Source organism: Vidua chalybeata, chromosome 4, assembly GCF_026979565.1.
Source record: "Vidua chalybeata isolate OUT-0048 chromosome 4, bVidCha1 merged haplotype, whole genome shotgun sequence".
Classification (NCBI taxonomy): domain Eukaryota; kingdom Metazoa; phylum Chordata; class Aves; order Passeriformes; family Viduidae; genus Vidua; species Vidua chalybeata.
The window spans coordinates 23,623,621-23,644,118 of record NC_071533.1 but is presented as its reverse complement, the minus strand read 5'-3'; the positions used below and the strand labels follow the sequence as shown (position 1 = coordinate 23,644,118).

The window sequence follows — 20,498 nt, the reverse complement described above, 5'->3', positions numbered from 1 at the left end:
CTTTCTCCATGCTGGGAAACGCAGGATCATTAGGACTGGGTAGCCTTCCAGGGTTTTGTTTTTGTAAAAAGAGGATGGAGTCTTGGAGAACTGCTGAGCTGTCACTCACCTCCTGTTTTTTAGAAAAGATTATTCTTTTTCTGTGTTGTGTAATAAATTGTTTATGTCATAAATTTTCACCTTTTCCCCCTTTTTACCCTGTGTTTAAGTCTGAGAGCAGTCAGGCTTCAGTGTATTTGAGACACTTATATTCATAAGTCCCCACCAGATTATTTCAGTGAATGGACTGCTGAAGCAGCAAAAAGGAAAGAAAACAAGATTGAGGTGAGGGGAAAGGCATTTTCTGAAGCTGTTTATGTCAAAAATATCAGTGGAAAATAACTGTGTAAAGTGAATTTTTTTATTTTCTGCTCTGTTACTTCTGGTAGTGTAAGAGAAGAGTCTTTGGTTTGAACTTCAAATGATGAGTGAGAGTTACGGATTTTTGAAGTCCACTGATGGTGAAATTAGAAGAAAACTGAAGCTAATGGATATACTGATCTGCTGTGTTAGGGTCTCATGTCTTGTGATGGGGCGAAGCTGCCAGGGAGACATTTCACAGCGGACAAGACCCTTTGGCAGGGACAGGGTTGCACTGCAGATGTGACCAGCTGAAACCAGCCCTGCAGCTACCTCCTGTCCCTGCTTGGAGCTCCAGAACAACCTGACTCTCTTGTATCTGTGGCAGAGATTAAGATAATTACCCTGTGGCTGGTGAGGGGGGTGCTGCCTAATGCCACTCCGACTGAACTGTGTGGGAAAGGGGTTTAAGCTGGGATAATGCTCCAACCTCATCCTGGCAACTGACAGCATAACGTCTGAGCCTTCTTGCTCCAGCTGGCCCCAGGAGAGCAGGAACATACTAGTTTATGCCTCTGACCTTATGTGAGGACAGTATGCAGGTTGCTGCCATGTTGCCAGGACAAGCTTCGTATTTATACATTTATTTTCAACTTCAGTCTGGTACATCCTCTGACCTGTCTGTGCTGGAATGGTCTATTCAGCACTGATGGGTTTCAGATGTATCTTGTGCAGCAAGTTATTACTTATACGGAGAAAACATCTTACATCCCTTTACCCAAAGTCATTAGAGAGAACTCTGTCTTGGTTTTAGAATTTTAATTGGAGTGTATCTATGCATGTCCAAGCACAGATATTAAATATTGCACTTGTTTGTGCATTTTATGCTGTTAATGGAAGGAATGTCAATGTTCTCTATTTCTACCAGAGCAGTTTAAACTGTTCCCTCCTTTCCCTGGTATTCCCATGCCTTTTGGGGGATTTACTTGAATGTATCTACCTGTAATTATGGCCAAAATACTCCTCTCAACTTTTTATAAGCATGAATTACTTCTTGCATGTGTGAATAATATATCTTGCAGAATATATGTACTTCAGTGGTATCTTTGGGAATCTATGTACAATTTAAACCACAAATTGTAGGAGGCAGTAGAAAATCTGTAACTTTGTTCTGCAGCAGAGATGTGTTTTGAAATGTGTCAGTAATAGAAGCTTTTCTGTAAAGAGTGACCATGTATTTTTTGGTTATTTTTTCATCTAGCTGTCCCATTTCCTCCAAGTCACCGTCTCACAGCTAAGGAAGTGTTTGATAATGATGGAAAACCTCGTGTGGATATCTTAAAGGCACACCTTATGAAAGAAGGGAGACTGGAAGAGAGCGTTGCTTTGAGAATAATAACAGAGGGAGCTTCAATTCTCCGCCAGGAAAAGAATTTGCTGGACATAGATGCACCTGTCACAGGTTAGTATGGAGTTACGGTGAGGGGAGGAATGGCTGCTGGCTGGGACATGTTTGGTAATGCATTAGTGTATGTGGCTTCCTAAGGCACTGAAAGGCAGCTTGAAAATCAGTGCTTCTCTCCAATACTTGATTCACTCTTTGTCTGCTATCACTGGATAATGGAGGCCATCAAGCAACTTGTAATTTAAAGGAAAGGATTACATCTGCTGAGACCTTTCTGTTTCTAAGGCAGAGAATATGTTTAGTCTTCAGGAGAAAATTAGAACTACTCTGAAACTTGAAAAGTTACCTGGCCTGTTGCACCAGGTATTAATTCTGTAATTTTATAGATGTTATTATCATAGTAGGACTGTTCAGACATACAGACAGCACTGGGCTCTGGATGTTATGAAGTTCAACAAGGCCAAGTGTAAGAACCTGTACATGGCTTGGGGCAATCCCAAGCACAGAAAAAGGCTGGGCAGAAAATGGACTGAGAGCAGAGGTGATGAGAAGGACTTGGGAGTATTGGTGGATGAGAAGCTCAACATGTCTTGGCAACGTGCACTTGCAGCCCAGAAAGCCAACTGTGTCCAGGGCTGCATCAAAAGCAGCGTGGGCAGCAGAGCAAGGGAAGGGATTCTGTTCCAGCCCTTCTGCACTGGTGAGGACACCCCACCTGGACTGCTGCATCCAGCTCTGGGGCTCTTGACATAAGGAGCCCATGAACCTGTTGGAGCAAGTCTGGAGGAAGTCCATGAAGATGATCAGGGTGATGGAGCACTTCTCCTCTGCAGAGAGGCTGAGAGATCTGGGGCTGTTCAGCCTGGAGAAGAAAAGGCCTCGGTGAGACCATATAGCACCTTCCAGTATCTGAAGGGGGCCTACAGGAAAGTGAAAGGGAATTCTTACAAAAGCATGTAGTGACAAGGCAAGGGGGAATGTCATCAAACTGATAGATGATGGGTTTAGATGAGATATGATGTCAGATTTAGTGGAAATTTTAATTAGATGTTAAGGAAAATAAGAAGTGCAGAAAAAAAATCAGCAGTTTATGTTGCCTGGGGAATTAATGAATTGTGCTGGCTGCAGAGCCCATCCTGCCCTTGACTATCAAACACTATCACCCACTCATTAATCCTCAGGAAATGCCTTATTTTTGAATTTCCTTCTCTAATTGTCTCCTGCCTCTGCCTGCATTCTGAATGTATGAATGCATTTGCTTGCTCTGTGTCCTCCCATATTTTATTGTTGCTACTAGATATGAAAGCATTTTTGACAACATACTGATCTGTGGCATAGAAAGTTAGCTGGGGGGAAAAAGATATCTAATTCCAGCCAGTTTAAACTATGAAGCCAAAGTATAAAACCTGGTTTAAGAAGTCAGGTTCTTTCATCACTTTTGCTTCTCGAGAGCCCTGATAAAAGTACAAGAAATAGTCATTTTCTGCAGAAGAAGGGTTACCAGTTTTTATTAGCAATACTGGTAGCAATCACCAAAAACTACATAAACCCTTCATTTTCAGGAAACCTTCTCTGAAGCTGAGTGTAGTGTCTGGACTAGAATGATGCACAAGTTATTAAAGTTTGTAATTTTAAAAATGACATCCAACTAGAGGATTATAGCTTGACCTGGAGAGGTAATGTGTATCATTTTTTATGTAATAATTAGCTTGTCATGCTGCTGTACAGTTCTGATGGAAAAGATGTCAATCATGTTGCAGCTCATGGATGAATAAAGAAAACAGAATGAATAAAAGGACCCTTAGTTGACTGAGAATAAATTCTGCAGATTTTTTTTTTTTTTGACATTTCAGGATAAATGGAAGAAGTTGTAGAGGTACAGTACCCTTGTCCATAACACACAGAAAATTCTGCCTGTTTAAGGATTTTTTTTTTAGTGTAATTTTTACTTTTTTCAATCCATTGAGAGATATAGACTGTAGGAGGACGGCTCTGGTGTGTTGTGTCCCAGCTGATCTCCATAAACCTGTGTTTAATGTTCTCTCTCTGTCTTTTTAATTTTTCTCTTAAAATTTTTTCTTAAATGCATTTGAAGGTGTTGGAATTGTTCTGAATTATATTTTGGGGATTAATCTCCTGAAGTTTATCCCATTGTGTAACACTGGTATAATATAAGTCTTTGATTCTTTTTTTAGTTAAGCCTACACCTTGCTTTGTTCATGCTTTTGAAATTATTCTCGTGCGGTGATTGTGATACTGCAGCATTCTTCAGGGTGGCTGCTAGCTACTTTCTTTTAAGCCAGCATAGAAAAGCTGGGCTCCTGATGTGTGTTAGCAGGGTAGCTGAGAAGTGCTAATCTTCTGTATGAACAAACATGAAAGCTGTACTTATGAAAGTGATCATCAAAAGAAGGAAGAACTTCAATTGTGAGGGGGAGGTTGAGAAAGCTTGTGAGGCATGGTTGTTGTGGGACTGACAATTTTCTTTGTATGAGTAGTATGACAGCAGGTGACTGGATAAAGAGAATATCAATTCACTGATGATGTAGTGGAAGTGCCAGGTGTACAGGCAGTCAGGAAATAGCTGTGCAGCAGAGGAAAGCTTCTTTCAAACATTGGGAAGAACAAACAAAACCACTGATAGAGTGGTTAAGAAAATTTAGGATTCAATACAAGAGAAGCAATCTTCTTGAAGACTGACAGTCATAAACCACTAATAACGCCCCCCTAATATGGGATTCTTTGTGGGAGAGGCATTCATCTTTTAGAAATATATTCCTGTCATTGGCTTATAAGACGGTGATCATCAAAAAGAAGAAAAATAGAAGAGTGTAACTATAGAAGTAATAGCATTTAGGATTATTAGAGTGATATACTTGGTAAGTGTTAAAGAATATGAAAAGTTCTTTGTTAAAGCCTTGTACCATCCAGTCATCTGAAATTTCACTTTTTTTTTTTTTTAAGGGGTGATAAAATTGCACTCAGAAGAAGCATCAGAGTTCTGTTTATAAACCATGTGCAATGAAGTGGGTACATACAAAGCCTGAATTTGAGCGAGAAAATGATAATCAGGTGTGAGTCATGCAAAGAGCCTTAATGTGAAATGCACAATCAATTATTTTGCATTTATGTATAAAGCTTACTTTGTATCTGTGGTTAGCTGGAACCATCAATGTGATGCCATTTGAATTAATACATTTTATTTTCAAATTTGGCAAGGCTGTAAGTATTCCTGATGAACCTATTTGTGAGCATAGCTCAAATTGTCATTGTTTGCTCCACGCATACACAGTTCACTGCAGGTCTGGCTTACAGACACAGTGAACTGTTCCTGCAGTTACACTGGGCTGCCGATCACTGGTGGGAATATGTGTGAGCCTGAAATAAGAGGCTCCAAGTGCTCTGCTGTAAGAACTCTTCTTGCATCTGGGAAGTGTTGAGGCAATGTTCATCTGTACCTCTTACTTCGTCTGTAACCTCTTCACTTGCAGAAATGCGAACTTCATTTGAAGCTTGTGTGTTTAGTGAGGTTGATCTACCACTAAACTACAGGTGTTCAGTGGACAGATGTCTTTATGGCAACCTTAGGATTTCCAGTCCTGTATTATGTTCATAACAGTATAATGACTCATGGAGAAATTGGCTCATTTTTAATGTCTGGGGCTTTTTTTTTTCTAGAAGGCTAAGGAAGTATATCTCTGAGTCACTCTGATGGCAATATTTACTGAAGTCACACTCCAAAGTACACTTGGGAATGCCAGATTTATGATTGACTAGGTAGCCTTATTACAGAGGTTCATTACTCTACAGAGTGACTTTGGGCGAGTGATATACACTGCCCTTTCTTTGCATGATGGCTGACTGCATGGTTTTATGGGCTCTCACTTCCAAATCTAAAATATGCTGCTTGGCTACTGACCATTCTTAACTGCATGCCAAATATGTGTCCCTTTGTGCATGGGTGACTTTCTCTTTATGCTTTAATGTAGGCATCATTAAATGGTATACATAACTACAGGAGAGACCTAGAACTGTAAAGTGATATATTTATCTAATGTCTATCATTGCACATATTTGCTTGTACTTTTCAGATTATTTTCCTTAAGGATATTGTTAGATTTACAGATAGTGAATAAAAATAGCATGATACCTCTTGCACATATGACTGCACAAGTGAATAAGCTTTTAAGATATATATTGGTGCTTTAAGATAAGTCTTTTTTCCCTGTTGACATCTCTTTTAAAAGTAATTACTGTGTGTTCTTTTTTCTTGTCTAACTTGATACATCTCATCTTTTGTGCTCAGTGTGCAGTCCTTTTAGCTAGTTCTGCCCATCAGTACTAACAAGTGTCTTCCAGTAAACTAAGAACACAAAAACCTATCTCATATACACCTCTATAAAACTGTGCTTTTTTTGTATGTGTACTGAAATATAATGTATGAATATTACTGAGGCAGCTGTCTGTGTACAGATGTTCTCAACTCTGTTTGTGTGGCTGCCCCCCCCCAGCAGTGTCCGTGACAGTGGTTTCTGGCTTGGTGGCTGTAGCCAGGCTATGCGCAGGCACAGGGCCCAGCCTGTTACTCCTTCAGTTAGAAAAAATGGAAAATAGGTAAAAACAGCATATGCTTTCGCTCTAAACCTGCTTCATTGAGGAAGTCCTTACTCTGTGTTAGCCTGTGTGCAAAGCTTTCTGAATTGCCAGGTGCATGCAGCTCGGTAGATGAAGAGAGGAGAGCATTGGGGAAGACAGAATAAAAGCTTATTCTCATAGTGTAGAAAGTGTCTCTCTCAGTCTCTGCAGAACTCCTTGGCTATGTTTTCTTCTACTAGTCCTGTTTTTTGCAGCTCCCATGTTTATGGCTGTGGTGGGTGCAAGGAAATGACTGCTGTTTGCAGAGCCTTCCTTGTTATTCTTTTTGCATCACATAATGTAAGGTAGGGTGTTTGTACCTGGTAGGTTTGGAAATACCAACCTTGTGCATGCTAAGAGGAAATACACCCACTTGCACTATTATTGCAGTGTCTTTGGGTGGAAAATTCCATTAGCTTGGTTGATGCCACAGCATTATGGTGATCCAACTTAAATACTTGAATTGCTTGTAATGTTTGTGTCTTTGTGAACACACAGAGTTTTTGCAATTCAAACTCTAAATTGATGAGAGGGAAAAGGTTGTAGGCATTTATGGACAAGCCTGTGTGGGAACAACTGTGACAGCTTGGGTGACCTTTGGAAACTGTGCTTTACAGGTCCATAAAAACTAGAGGGAAAGCCCTTTCCTGCCAGCATGTGCCTTTATGATCTGTGAGGCTTCCAGATATGCTCTGGGTACATTATTCTGTGGAATGGTAGGGTGTCCTGGGCCTGAATTTTTCTTCATGTTCCATATATATTTTTCCTTTGCCCAATTTCTCTCATTTGGTAGCATGAAATAATATTAATAGGTTGCTAATGCTGCGCAAGCTAAAACTTTGTAAACAGCAAGAATTTCTAGCTAAAGTGATCAGTGTTAAGATGAGTTAATAAAAGTATTTATGCCCACATTATAGTACTATAATGTGAGAATAGCATTTAAAATTACATTGAATTGTAGCATGCATGTGAATGATCTAACCCAATCTGAGAGTCAAGGTAAACCAGTTCCTTCTGACTTTTACCGTTGAAGCAGCTTAAGATAAAATTTCAGCATGGAAAATAAGCAAGGTTGCTTATTAGAGGCCTACAGGTATTGTTAGATCTATCCATATTTGCACAGCAGAGTTTGACATTAACAGTTCAATAAAAGTAATTATAGTTAAAATTTCTTTATTTCACACTTAAGGTTAAACCGTATGTACTGTGATCACTGTTGAAGAAACTATTAAATTCCCAGAATATGTATAACTAAAATTTTTACATATGTGCCATGAAAAAAAATCACATACATGATCAAATTGTAAAGTGTTATAAGGCTGGTGTCTTCAGACACACAAGTCTTCAAGCTTAATTGCTGGTTTGAAGCCGTGATCCCTGCAACTTCTGAGGATAAAAATTGAACTTTTCCTTTCTTTGCATTAAGACATTCAGTATAGTTATCTTTAAAAAGCATCTTTAATTTTGTTTGTGGTACTAAGAGTGAGCGTGTGATGGGGTCTGCCAGAACAGGACGCTGGTTACAGTACAACTCTTTTTTTCTGTATCTTGGAGATGCGTGAGAGTTGCAAATGTTCCTGGTATAGCTATATCAGTTTGAGTTGCTATTTACCAGTAACACCTGAGACCTGGACACATTTATGCAAATTAGTCTCACTCTCAGATTTAGTAGCCTGCAGTTAATTCTCCTTCATCACAGGAAAGTTAACTTTGCCTGGAGTGAGGTAATGTTTGACGTGAACTTTGACTTGTTTCTTTCTTAACATCAATTTACAATCTCATTTGCATAGATGAGATTTCAGCAGAACAGGTTGGAACTGGGAAGTGGAGGAAAGGGAAAGTATTAATAGCACCACCTACTCTTGTATCCGTCTTGAAAACAAATGATAGTCCAGTTGTTTTTACATGTTTTTACTATATAAGAACAGATAGAAGAAGAAAGCAGAAGCAGCAAGAAGAAAGCAGATACGCTTTCTCAGATTAATCAGACTTTATGAAGAAATGTTTGCCATAACTTTTTAAAATGTATTAGATATCCTCTTTTCTCAATGTAGCACAAACACAGTTTGCTGTTGCACAGTTATTTCCCATTACGTTATCAGTGTTGAACAACATTCAAATACAGAAAACCTGCATTTAAACTTATGTTTAAAATAATTTACCATATAAACTTGCTGTTGAACAGCTAAAGTGAACTTTATTGGATCCTTTATTTGGGTTGCTGATTAAAACTGACACTACTCTAGCTATTTTGAATGCTTTATTGAGAACTCATAATGCATCAAATCACTTGTGGCTTAAAATCTATAAGAAGGTGAAGATGTAAGGCTGTATATAATCAGATTTTTTTTTATGTGTTCCTTCCCTAAGTGCTTCTGTTGGTTCCAGATATAGATTGAAATATGTGTGCCTGCATCCCTGGTAGAACAAAGCAATTGTGTCTTGTAGCTTAATTGAGCTACTTCAGCCATTAGCATCTGACATTTTGGCAGAGCTGATGTTTTCTAGTAGCAGCTGCTTAAATCTATCATTATTGTCACGACAGTGGATACTATGATGGTATTCTTTACAACTACCTCAGTTGTTCTTATAAATGATCTATCTATGCTTCATGTTATTTGGTGCAAAAACTGTAGTCAAATTAGCCAAACTGAAATTGTGGAATCTGAGATTCCCTTCAGATACAGAGCTTAATTTGATGTTGTGAAATGGAAGACCAAATATATTTTGGGCTTCAAGTCAGCACAGAAATTGCATTGATTAAAAAAAATAACCACCAGCAAAAATACAAAAACAACTGCTTGCAAACACCTAAGCCTTTAGGACTTTGTTCTTGCCATCTTTTATTTAGCGTGTGGGTGGTTCATCATGTAAATACTGACAGCACAGTATAGCACATTAGCATTTCTTCTAGGACTATTCCAAGCAGACAGAATACATCATAGCAGTGCTGTTTATTATAGCTTCTCAAATATTTTTCTGAAACTTGTAAATCAGGGTTTTTACTTGCTTTGCAATTTTGTAGTCAGTGGCACAGCTTGAGTTAGAACTGGGTCTTTGACACTTGGATTCTTTTTTGAAAATAACCATGATGTTTGTGCTGTGTAATTCTTATTTAAACGAGTGACCCTTTGTTCTTGCCTTTTGTGTTCTCTTAGCTTTGCCCAGTTACTCCTCCTTTTGATTCTTACCTTGGTTAATTTAACTCAGTCTTAGGTTGTAGTCTATATTAGTAAGGGATGTGGGAATGCAGTGGGATCACTGCTGAAATCACAGCCACCCATGTTCCTCCTTCCATCCATTTGGGATGGAGGAGCTACTGAAATGAGTAAGAACTAGAAGGAGGCAGAGGGAAATTCCAGCCTATGTTTGCCTTCCCCCTTGGAAAATAAAAAATCTACAAGTCACAGGTGAACAAAACAGAGTTCCCCATTTTGTTTGAATGTGAAATAATTACAGTCATGATTTATATGTGTGTGAGGCTGAAAGGGGGATTGATTTGGTCTTAATCACACTGTACCTGCAACAGCTGTAGAGTGGCTGCAGTACAGAAATCAAGAAAAGGAGTCAGAGGACTGTGAGGGTGTGGACTAATAGCAAGCCAGAGACAAACAGCATTTTGTGTCAGCTGATCGTTGCCATTGGACGTGTTCATCTGATTTGGGAATCGCTGTGCAGAGGTGTGCCTCTGTTGTTCAGAGTCTGGTTGTGCATTTGGAGCTAACACCAGCTGTCTCTTGTCTTCATCTGTGCCCTATTTTTGTGTGTCTAACCTTTCACCAAAACCTGCTGAGAAGCACTGGCAAGTACAAAGGAGATAACTAATAGGTTCCTTCTTAAAGAGATACTATAAACATACTTGTCATCACTTAGAGCGTAAATCGGAGAACATTAGAAGTTGGACATGATACTTACAGAAGGACGTTATTCTGGGGTCGGTGGTTCTTCTACTTCTTCCTGCCTTTACATGCTTTTGCATTAGCATTTTAATTATTCTAAGAAATACTACCAGAGCTGAGAGAGATGCTTTCTCTATTTAGTTTTCTGCATTTATCTAGAGAAAACATTTCTAGAATAATTTCCAGGTGTATATAATATCCTCTGTGAAGATACTGCCTTTTTAAATGAAAAAGAAAGCTGCTATATTTCAAAACATTTTTAGTTTTTAAAAAATAATATTTTAAAATGTTCTTTACAACCTAAAAAATCCATGATACCCAAATAAATATTTCAGTTAAGATGATCAATTTTGCTGAAAAGGAACATCTTTTCAATCTGTAGTTGATTTCAGAAAGTCTTGGGAAGTGTCACAGGGGATTCTGGCAATAATGTACATGATTTGTACTGGTAGTGTGTCAAGCCATAGCATTTTCTTTGGACACAGGTGTCATTATGTGCATCTTGTAGGGCATCAAAACATTAAATTGTGAGTTTCAAATTTTTCCTTGGTGTTCTCTGTGCACTGACTGTGTTTGCACCTGCTTCTCTCCTCTCAGCTTTAGGCATCTAAATCTAGTTGAAATTCATGTATTGATACCACTTGGGGTGCTAATTTCTTCCTGATAAAATATTCTTGATAAGTGAAGAGGATCTTACTTCTCGTCCACTAGAGATTCAGCATGAATTGAGCTTTCAAGAGGCATCTATGTCCTATGACATGTTGTCTTTCCCTTTCTTTATTGCACGCTTAGCTTAGCAGTTGTGTTGAACTTTGTGGATTGCTTGGTTTACGTCAGTGTTGTTCCTTCCTGTGAGATTTTCATAGATACAGCTATGTCATCTTTAAAGCATTTTCAGAGCCTTTGTGTGAGTCAAAACCAGCCATGGTGCTCAGCACAAGGGAAGGTGCTGTGGAGATTCCTTCTTGCTCATTAAGTGTATCAGCATTACTGTTTTCAGATGATATTTCTGGGAGATGCCATGTTGAATTTTTGACAGTTGTTCTTACACCTCTTCTCACTCCAAGTTTACTTCTGCAAAAAATTTACCTTTACAAGTGGAAAACACCACAAAAGTATTGCTTCAATCAGAATAGGTTGAATTTAGATGTCAAAATGAATGGCTTGTGAGAGTTCATTGCAGGAGTTTATTCATCCAAACAAAAAAAAATCATCTGAGTAATCAAGGAGGTAAAATTCAGTGAACTGTCAGATTTATTCTTTATTAACCTGTATTAAGAAAGAACACTTAAATGTATAATTTTAAAAAACCTGAAGAAAACAACACATAACACAGTTCATTTTTCATGCATGTTCTCCTTTGTATTTGGTGCCCCCTGTACATACAGGTCAAGAGCTTAGTGTGGCAGTGGGGGTTGGAGACTTTGCTGGTGGCCATAGAAATGAATCCTGTGGCTTCAGCTATTGACAAAGTGGCAGAACACTTTCATTTGCTTTCTGCTTGGCTTGATTCCTGTCACAGGCAACAGTTGGAGTTGTCTAGAGCACTAAATGATGAAAGCTAATGTAGCTTCTTTGTTCCACTTCATTTCCTTTAGTTCTCATCAGACTTTAATAGGGGGAAAAAAAACTAGTCTCAGTGCAGGGTACACAACTGAAAGCATAGAGAGGAAGACCTAAGAGCTGTTTGTGAGATCAGCCTGCATACATAAATCTAGGTTATATTTTTCCCCCAAACAATCTAAAAAACTTAAGTTGAAAGAGTAAAACTCATTTGAAGAGAAAATCATGTTTAGATTCTGGACAAATAAGAAAATACTTGTCTCTAAAAGGCGGTTAATTAGCAATGCCTATGGCAGGAAATAGCCAAAAATTGTACTTGAAAGGAGAAGAGCATGGTAAGAGTGTTGAGGTAAGACTTGGTTGCTCTCTAAGTACAATAAAGCAAGTATTGTTACAGATTTGGGTGTGGTTTGTGTGCTACTTGTTACTGTAATGATCGATAGCAGCAGATTAAGGGTAGGTTCGTAGTCTATTGTTTCTTGTAGAATTGTAGAATTTCTTCTAGAATTACTTGGAGTTAGGGGTGGTTTTTTATTTGTTTTGTTTTCATTAAGATGTCAGCTAAGGAAAATAGACTTTCTCATTATAGCGGAAAAACTGAAATTTCCAAATACACATAGAGGTTAGTTATGGCCAAAACCACCTCTTAACAGGGGACCAGTATCAAATCTAATAAAATCCTGTGTCAATCAGTAGTCCCTCTTTGAAAATCCAGTGCATTGCCCCTAGATTTTAATTATAAAATTAGAGAGACATCATTAGGGAGATGTGGGGAGAAAACATCAGGCATGGTGCAGAATACTCGTGTGGCACCCAGAATCCTTGTTGAGGGAACAAATGTATCCCCAGTAAAATTATGATTTTAGCAATGAAAAATGACTTTCAAATCATTGACGCCAATCTAGGTCTTTACCAGTGCTTCTGTTTTTTCTAGTCTAGAAGCTTGAGGCTTCAGAATATCAAGGTTCTTATCAAATGCAGGATCTCCTCTTGACTGCATGATCTTAAAATGTGACTGGTTGAAGATGCCATCTGGTGGCACATGTTTGGTGTGTCTGGCTGCTTCCTGATGCACCTGCCATCAAGGCCATATATTTTTCAATATGCAAGAGAGGAAGAGTCACCACAGTGATAAGGCCAGAACACAGAGGTCTCCAGCTGTTGCTAGGGGAACAAGCTGGAAGATGACCACAGCTGTGGGAGAGCAGATAAGTATAAGCAATTAATGCAAGTCAGCCTTTGGAGTCTCATTTTCTCAATAAGCATTTAGGAGAAATTTCAGGTTATCTTACTTGGGGAGGCAGTGAAGAATAAACTGGTTTTCTGTTGGATTGAGGCAGCAATGAAATGATGAAGATCTGAAGCCTTTGCTTGCTGCAGATTTTTATGGTAGGAGGAAATGTGTTTCAACTGCATAAACAAAGCTTGGGGGGGTATGTGTGTGTGTTCTAAAACCTCAAGGTCTGTATATTCTTTTTATTTTTAAGAATATCTGGAATATGAATATCACCTTTCCTAGTTCTTCAGTGAAGCTTTTTTTCTTTGAGAGCTTTTCAGGTCTAACATTAATTGAATGGGTAAAGGTTAAAACTTCATAGCAGTAGCAGTTACTCACTATGCTGTTGAAGTGAAGTTACTCAGTTTAGCTAGTTTAAACAAAATCAAAGCATTAGTCTGCCAAAAGACATCTATCTTCTCATAACATTTGCAGGTTCTTTGGCACTTTATTCATCACACTCTTTCCCTAGGCACCAGTGACCTACTCTCCAGACTGCAGCTTTTTTCAGCGTAAGTTTAATTCAGTAATGAAGATAATGCTATTTTTGTTTTGTTCTTCCCACATTATGCCCTTTTCTTAAAATAATTTAGGTTGACCAGTACCTTTGGAAATCACATTATGCTGCCTCTTGTTCAAAACAGGGCCAGGTTCAAAGGTGGATCAGAGTAAATTCTGCCACTTCTCTTAATTAATCCATCTTCTTCTTTCCAACTTAGACACATTCATCCTTCCCTTGTAACATGATGTTTCTGAACAGACCTCCTACTAGTCCAACTGTGTTCTGAGGGAGGTTAACTTCTCACAAAAGCTATCATATTCTTCAAGCCTCACGACTGTCCCTCATGACTATGCTTCTTACTGTCTGTCCCTGTTTTATCAATTATCCATATTGTCTGTTTCGCTCCAAGAACCCCAGTGACTCATCTGAGCTCAGATGGTTTCATTCTAAGCCTCTGAAACATTTCTTTGATTTTTCATAGAGGAAGGAACATATGCAGCTCCTTTTACCTTTTTGTTCTTTTCTGTTGGTGATTTTGTACTTGAAAAATCTGGCCTTGGAAGAGTTGTTGTTTGAGCACTGAGATGTCTCTTCTCTCAGGACCAAGTCCTTTCATGCTTTGTGGGAAAGGCGGTATTAACATTTAAGCTGTCACCAAAAGCTATTGCTCTGCAATGTGCAATGATGATTCTTCCCCATTACCAGAGAGTACGGAGGAGAGCCTGGTGTTCAGAGGCTGCTCTGGGTGCCAGCAGCTGTTCCATCTGCACCTTCCTCGAGTACCTACCCTCTGTCTGCCTTTGGGCTCACAGACCAATGCTGATGCAAGCATGACTTTGAAGAAAGAGTAATAATGAAGAAGATGTGTTCAGCTGATGTGTCACAGTCCCAACTGAATCTATCTCAGGGATAGATACTATTTAAAATATTAATTCTGTGTCCTCAGGGACACCTAGGCACTGAATCTGTCTTGCAGAAAATCTGACTGGTACCTTAATTCCATTCTGATGTGGCACAAATCTCTTAAAAATTTTGGAAGTGAAGTATTTGGTTCAATTCCTGTTAGTATATTGGGATATGGGGGTATGAAAAAAGGACTTCACCAAAGTATCTTATTCACAGAAAAGCATGGAGAAAGGTATTTCAGTAGGAAGAGTATGTTTCTAGTTGCAGCAATTGAATTCATATTGACAAGAATTTTATGTTAAATCATCTAAACCATTAGATGCTAATGGGTAGAAATTTTTATTTGGTGTCTGTTCTGCTGCATTTTACATGTTTTCTTGTGAACTAGAAGCCTTTTCCAGTAAACAAGTATTTGTATCTAGAGTGTGTATCATATGTGATCCCAAAGCACAGTTGTTACAGTTGATAAATGTGCTGTGTGGGTGCTGTATTGGTTGTGAGGCTCTGATGTATTTGCATGCATAGGGGGCATAGTGTAATTAACCACATTAAACTGAATAACACACAGCCTCCCCATTGTCTCTCTCTATGGATGTAATTAGATGCTGAGAGAACTATAGCAGGAAATAGGAACAGTTTCCTCCTGCCACCCCTCAAACAGGTTTTCAGTTCCAATTAAAATAAATTACATTTTCAACCAGAAGAGATTACTCACATGATATCTATGTCATTTATAAACAGGCATGGAAAGCCTGTTGTAGAAGTAAATTTTAGAAATGAGAAAGAAAAGGAGAATAATTCAGAAAACTTAACCAATAGGAATTCAAAAGCTGATTCTTTGAATTGCTTCGTTTTCACTGAGAAATCTTGAAAGCCTCATCACAAAATTTGGGTATTGGAGATTTCTGTAGTTAAACTATATGATGTGTTTTGATACTTTGATGAAAGAGTGAAATTTCATAGTTTTATGTATTTTTAAAAAAACCCTTTATCTTATGAGACTTCTTACAGAAGAAGTAACTTTCTGCCCAACTCCTTCAAATGTTGATCCATCAGATGTTCCCAGTGTGCATTCCTCACTGCTGTGACAATAGAACTTATAAAACAAACAGAACAAAACTCTTCATTATGATGCAGTAAGGTGGAAGGATAGGATTTTTTAATCATTGTTTTGGCTGAAATCTCATGTGTTTTGTGTCAAAATAGTTGTTTGGTTTTAAAAGAATCAGTAAGAAATGAGAAGAAAAACCACATAGTGAAAATCATGTGATAAAGGAAAACCTTAGTCTGTTCAGCTATGAAAAGGTTTTAAAACAGACTATATTTTCATTCTTAATAAACTATGTAAGGGGAACCAGCAATTCACTTCCTAAATGTTGTCTAGTACATGAGCCTTTTATCCTCTTCCTGAGGATAAAAGGATGGGTAAGGTGGTCCAGGAAAGATTATTTGAGAGATGAGGAATTTTTAATTCTCTATTATCATCATACAATTCCAGTGACTTGTAAATCTTTTGATAGACATTATGGTAAATGATGGCTGTCTTTTTAGCTTAATCATGCAAAAAAGGTTAATACCATCAGAGGAAAAAAATGCTCTTTCCTCTCCTTTCCTTAATTACTCTGTCTGTTTAGGAAGGTTTAAATATATTTGTGAAAAAATAATTACTATATTAATAACACCATTTTCCATATGTGGTAAGTCTTCATTTCCATGGCTCCTTAATCTGGGTCTCCATGGTACCTGCTGTGTATATTATGTCAATACCTTAATCAAACGGAGGGGGATGTGGTGTGGGGAAGATTCTTGGATCAAGCAGAAGGGAGCAAGTGTATTTTTTAAATACCATGCAGGTGTATATTTTTCAGTAGTTTCTTACTCTGCAGATGCAGTCAAGCTGTGTAAGTGTATCTAGTGGAGGAGGATTTTGACAATGCTAATGCTTGATGGTCTTTTACTGTTATCCCTCCACACTTTCTTCTCCATTTCATAATGGACTTTTGAAGCACTTTGTGCAATGCATTTTTGAGTCCAAATTCAGTAGCCTTTGATACTTTTTGCGGGAGAGAGAATACATCCTCCAAAACATAACGTAATCTACAGCCTGTTAAGTATAGTAATTCAATGGTTATGGCTGGTAGACTGTGTCTTGATTTTAGATATAGAAAAGCAAAAAAAAAAAAAAAGCACCTCAGTTTTTGGATAGAAAAAACAGGAAGAGAAACTAACTGATCAATACATGCTTTTCACATTGGGGTTTGGAGCAACCTCACCTTTCTGTGAGTTTTCAGAATGGCTTATTTTGTGAATTTTAACATAAAGATGATAATGAGTTTTAAACTGAAAATATGAGCTGCATTTGGAAGATTTGATAGCAGTTCATGTCTCTGCAATTGTGTGGTAAACTTTTAAGTAAAAGCATTGCAGTGACAGTTCAATTGGAAAATTAACGGCACAGTGTGGAAAATAGCTCATTCTCCTCCCACTTCTTCCCCATCCTTTCATCTACCAGAGTAGTCTAATTCCTGGCAATCTTCTTATTTTCTCTGCAATTTTCCAGTGTCCTTGATGATATCGGAAAAAGTACAAGTCTTAATTGCTTCCTTTTTTGAGAATGAAGAGATTGCTCTTCGTGGTTTGTTGGGTTTTTTTGTTTTTGTTTTTGGTTTTTTTTTTTTGGTGTTTGTTTGTTTGTCTTTTTTTTTTGGTGTTACATGCTGATGCTTTTAAAATTAAAATGCTGAGACAGTTTTTGTAAAACTGGCTGTAGTAGTAAAATCAGCTCATTACATAAGGAGTTTAGAGCACGTTCTTGTACTGTCACTGCTGTTAGTTTGCCAGCCACATAACTGCAAATACCTTTTTTTGGTCTGATACAATCACTGAGTTATTATAATACCATTATAAATATTGTTGGTTGAAAAGAGCAAACTAAGACCTGCATAAGATGTTTCCCTATCTGAGCAGAACTGGGCATGTAGATCCTCCATTTTCTTTTCACCTTCTGAAATGCTGGGCCAGTGTAAGTGACCCTTTCCTCTGACATGGCTGTTGACCTCTTGAGTGGCATTTGTGGCTAGCTGGGCTGGCTGGGGCTGTTTTGTGAGCTGCCCACTGGCTGGCCTGGATCCCTGGACTGGGGAGCTCCCCTGGACCCACTCATGTTCAGCTCTTCCACCTAGCTAAGCCCACTGAAGTCTAAATTGGCAGAAGTCCTGTAATTTAGTGTAGTACCTGGCTTTTTGCTGGTTTAGTACTCTTAAGCAGTTGATTTCACTTGAGGATGTCTGAGACCAGGAGCTGGAGTGAGGGAGCAAGGGGAAACTGCAGTGGCCAGGAGCATGATTGGCTGCTGCTGCAGACCCAAAGGCTGAAATGACATTTTCTTATTAGGGAAGTTGAAGGTATTCTGTCATTTCTTTGAAATAAATTATTTTTCTCAGTGCTTGAGAAAGAATACCTGGTAATCAGTATCAGTACCTGGTAAAGTCAAATGTATAGTCTGAGCATGTTCAGTACACTTTGGCTGTGCTTGTAATGCTTTCAAAATTTTCCTATGTTATGATAGTGAAATTATAGGAGTAATGCATCATTTCTTGAAAATAAATTAGCTATGCTTAAATTGCTACTAAATAGAAAATCTGCTGATGTTTTTTGAGTATTTGCAGAATAATACTGAACTCAGTATTAGAGTCATCCTGTGTCAAATGAACTGTGATGCTTTTGTCATCAAGAAATTCAGTACAGCGTGATGCATCTTCGCTGTAATTTTTATCCGGTAAATATACCAAAATTGTACTTGTGAAATTTGCTCAAAACATGAAAAGATTGAATATGCTTTCATGGAAATAATTCTCTGTGGAACCAGTATAAGGGAGGAGCTCTTCACTTCTAGGCTTAAAGAAAATCAAATCGGGGTGTGTGTATGAAATACACAGGATACAAAGCTTACCCACTTTGAGTTGGGTTTCAGGCACTTGTCTGTATATGTGCACACTTACTGCACTGTGTTGCGGTGAACCATCAGACAGTGCATCCATTTGACTCTTGGAAGCTATTTTAAATGGATCTGTTAGAATGGGTCCAGAGGACATCATGAAGATGCTCAGACTGCTGGAGCACCTGTCCTGCAGACAGGTTGGGGGAGCTGGGGCTGTTCAACCCAGGAGAAGAGAAGGCTCTGGGGAGACCTTACAGCACCTTTCAGTACCTAAAGGGAGCTTATAAAAAGGAGGGGGAGGAGTTTTTATATTGGCATGTTAGGACAAGGAGCAATGATTTTAAACTGAAAGAGGGCAGGTTTAGATTAGGTATTAGGAAGAAATTCTTTGCTCAGATGATGGTGAGGCACTAAAACAGGCTGCCCAGAGAAGTTGTGGCTGTCTATCTAGTGGGGGGTGGGGGCTGTCCCTCCCCATGGTAGGGGGACTGAAAGCATGTGATTCTTAAGGTCTCTTTCAACTCTAGCCATTCTGTGAGTCTGTGATTCTGTATTTGTGATGCTTATAGAAAATAAGGTAACATTTTTCTTCAAAAGTAACAACACTAGATGTGCCAGTGCTCAAAATTATGGCATGGATTGCAATTGTGTTTGTTACTTGTATACTAAATACTAGCTGATTATTTATTAGATGCATCTCTTGATGAGGCTACAGTTTTCCCAGCATTTTGAATAGCATCCTTGCAAGTTTCATTTTCTGATACTCCAAGGAGTATCAGTTTAAAAAATAATTTTTGGTGTCTTCGCATCTATTTGCTCCTTTTTCTCCTTTTCAAAGGTTATGAAGACTTTTTGTCTCTGGTGATAAAGGATATGTTTACTCTAGGTTGTATCCTCTTTATCATAGAATTAGAGAATTCTCTATCTCTGAGATCATTGAGTTCAACCAGTTTAGCATTAGAACACAGCAGTACTGTGTTCTAGTGCTAAACCATGTCCTCAAGTGCCACGTCCACACGTTTTTTGAACATTTCAAGGGATGGTGATTTCACAAACCTGGCAACCTATTCTAATGCTTGACCACTCTTTCAGTGAAGAAATTTTTCCTAATATCTAATCTAAACCTCTTCTGGCACAACCTGCTTTCAGACATTTATAGAGAGTGACAAGTCTCTTCTGAGCCTTGTTTTCTCCAGCTTAAACCATCCCACAGCTGCTTCTTATCAGATTTACTCTCTAGACCCTGCACCAGCTCTGTTGCCCTTCTCTGGATACACTCCAGCACCTCAATGTCTTTCTTGCAGGGACAGGCCCATAACTGAACACAGAACACTGGCCTCCCTAGTGCCAAGTACAAGGGGATGATCCCTTCCCTGGCCCTGCTGGCCACACTATTGCTCATAGAGGCCAGGATGTCCTTAACTCGCCAGCTAACCTAATCTAATGAATGCCAACATGTATTTAACATGTTCAATTCCCATGGGAAGCCTTATTCTGTATTTCTGATCTAGGCTGTGGAGACTTGAAGTGATTTTTTTGGTGTTTTCTCTTCCTCTCTCTGTCGTCTTCTTTTGCAGAATCTTAAGCAGTTATTGTGGCATTCTCAGCCTTACTGGTACAGGCACTCAGCATTGTCTGTTTCTATTTCATATCTGGGTGAAGACTGTTTAAATACCTAGACTGAGGACTACTTAATTCTCTTTAAATTAGTTTATTAAATTTTCTTTCACTCACCTTGCTGACTGTATGGTGAGGGGAAGAAAGTTAAGCTTCTCTTTCTGGGGAGAACTTGATGCACTTTCTCTCAGGCGCTCTCTTAGGTCAGAAAACAGTGTCTCTCAGCCAGGAAAATCTAAATCACTCAGAAATATCTGTTTTTAAAGCATCATGCCATACGTTTTTGGAGCAATCTGTGCTGCTCCTAACTCATGTCATATTGAGAGTAGAACAGTGCCTTTGCCTGGTCAAAAGCCCTGTGCAAATTCTCGTCCAGTTGTCTTCCACATCTCCCTCCTGTATCAGCTTTCAAAGAT

At 38.6% G+C, this 20,498-nt stretch overlaps 1 protein-coding gene across 2 annotated transcripts in view; it reads left to right on the top strand.

The window, feature by feature from the left end:
- PPP3CA (protein phosphatase 3 catalytic subunit alpha) overlaps positions 1 to 20,498 on the top strand; it is a 170,885-nt gene that overhangs the window by 68,943 nt on the left and 81,444 nt on the right. For both annotated transcript variants that reach the window (XM_053941016.1, XM_053941017.1), the window contains exon 2: positions 1,601 to 1,801. In XM_053941016.1, coding sequence (XP_053796991.1) covers positions 1,601 to 1,801 — 201 coding nt within the window. The remainder of the gene's footprint in view (positions 1 to 1,600; positions 1,802 to 20,498) is intronic.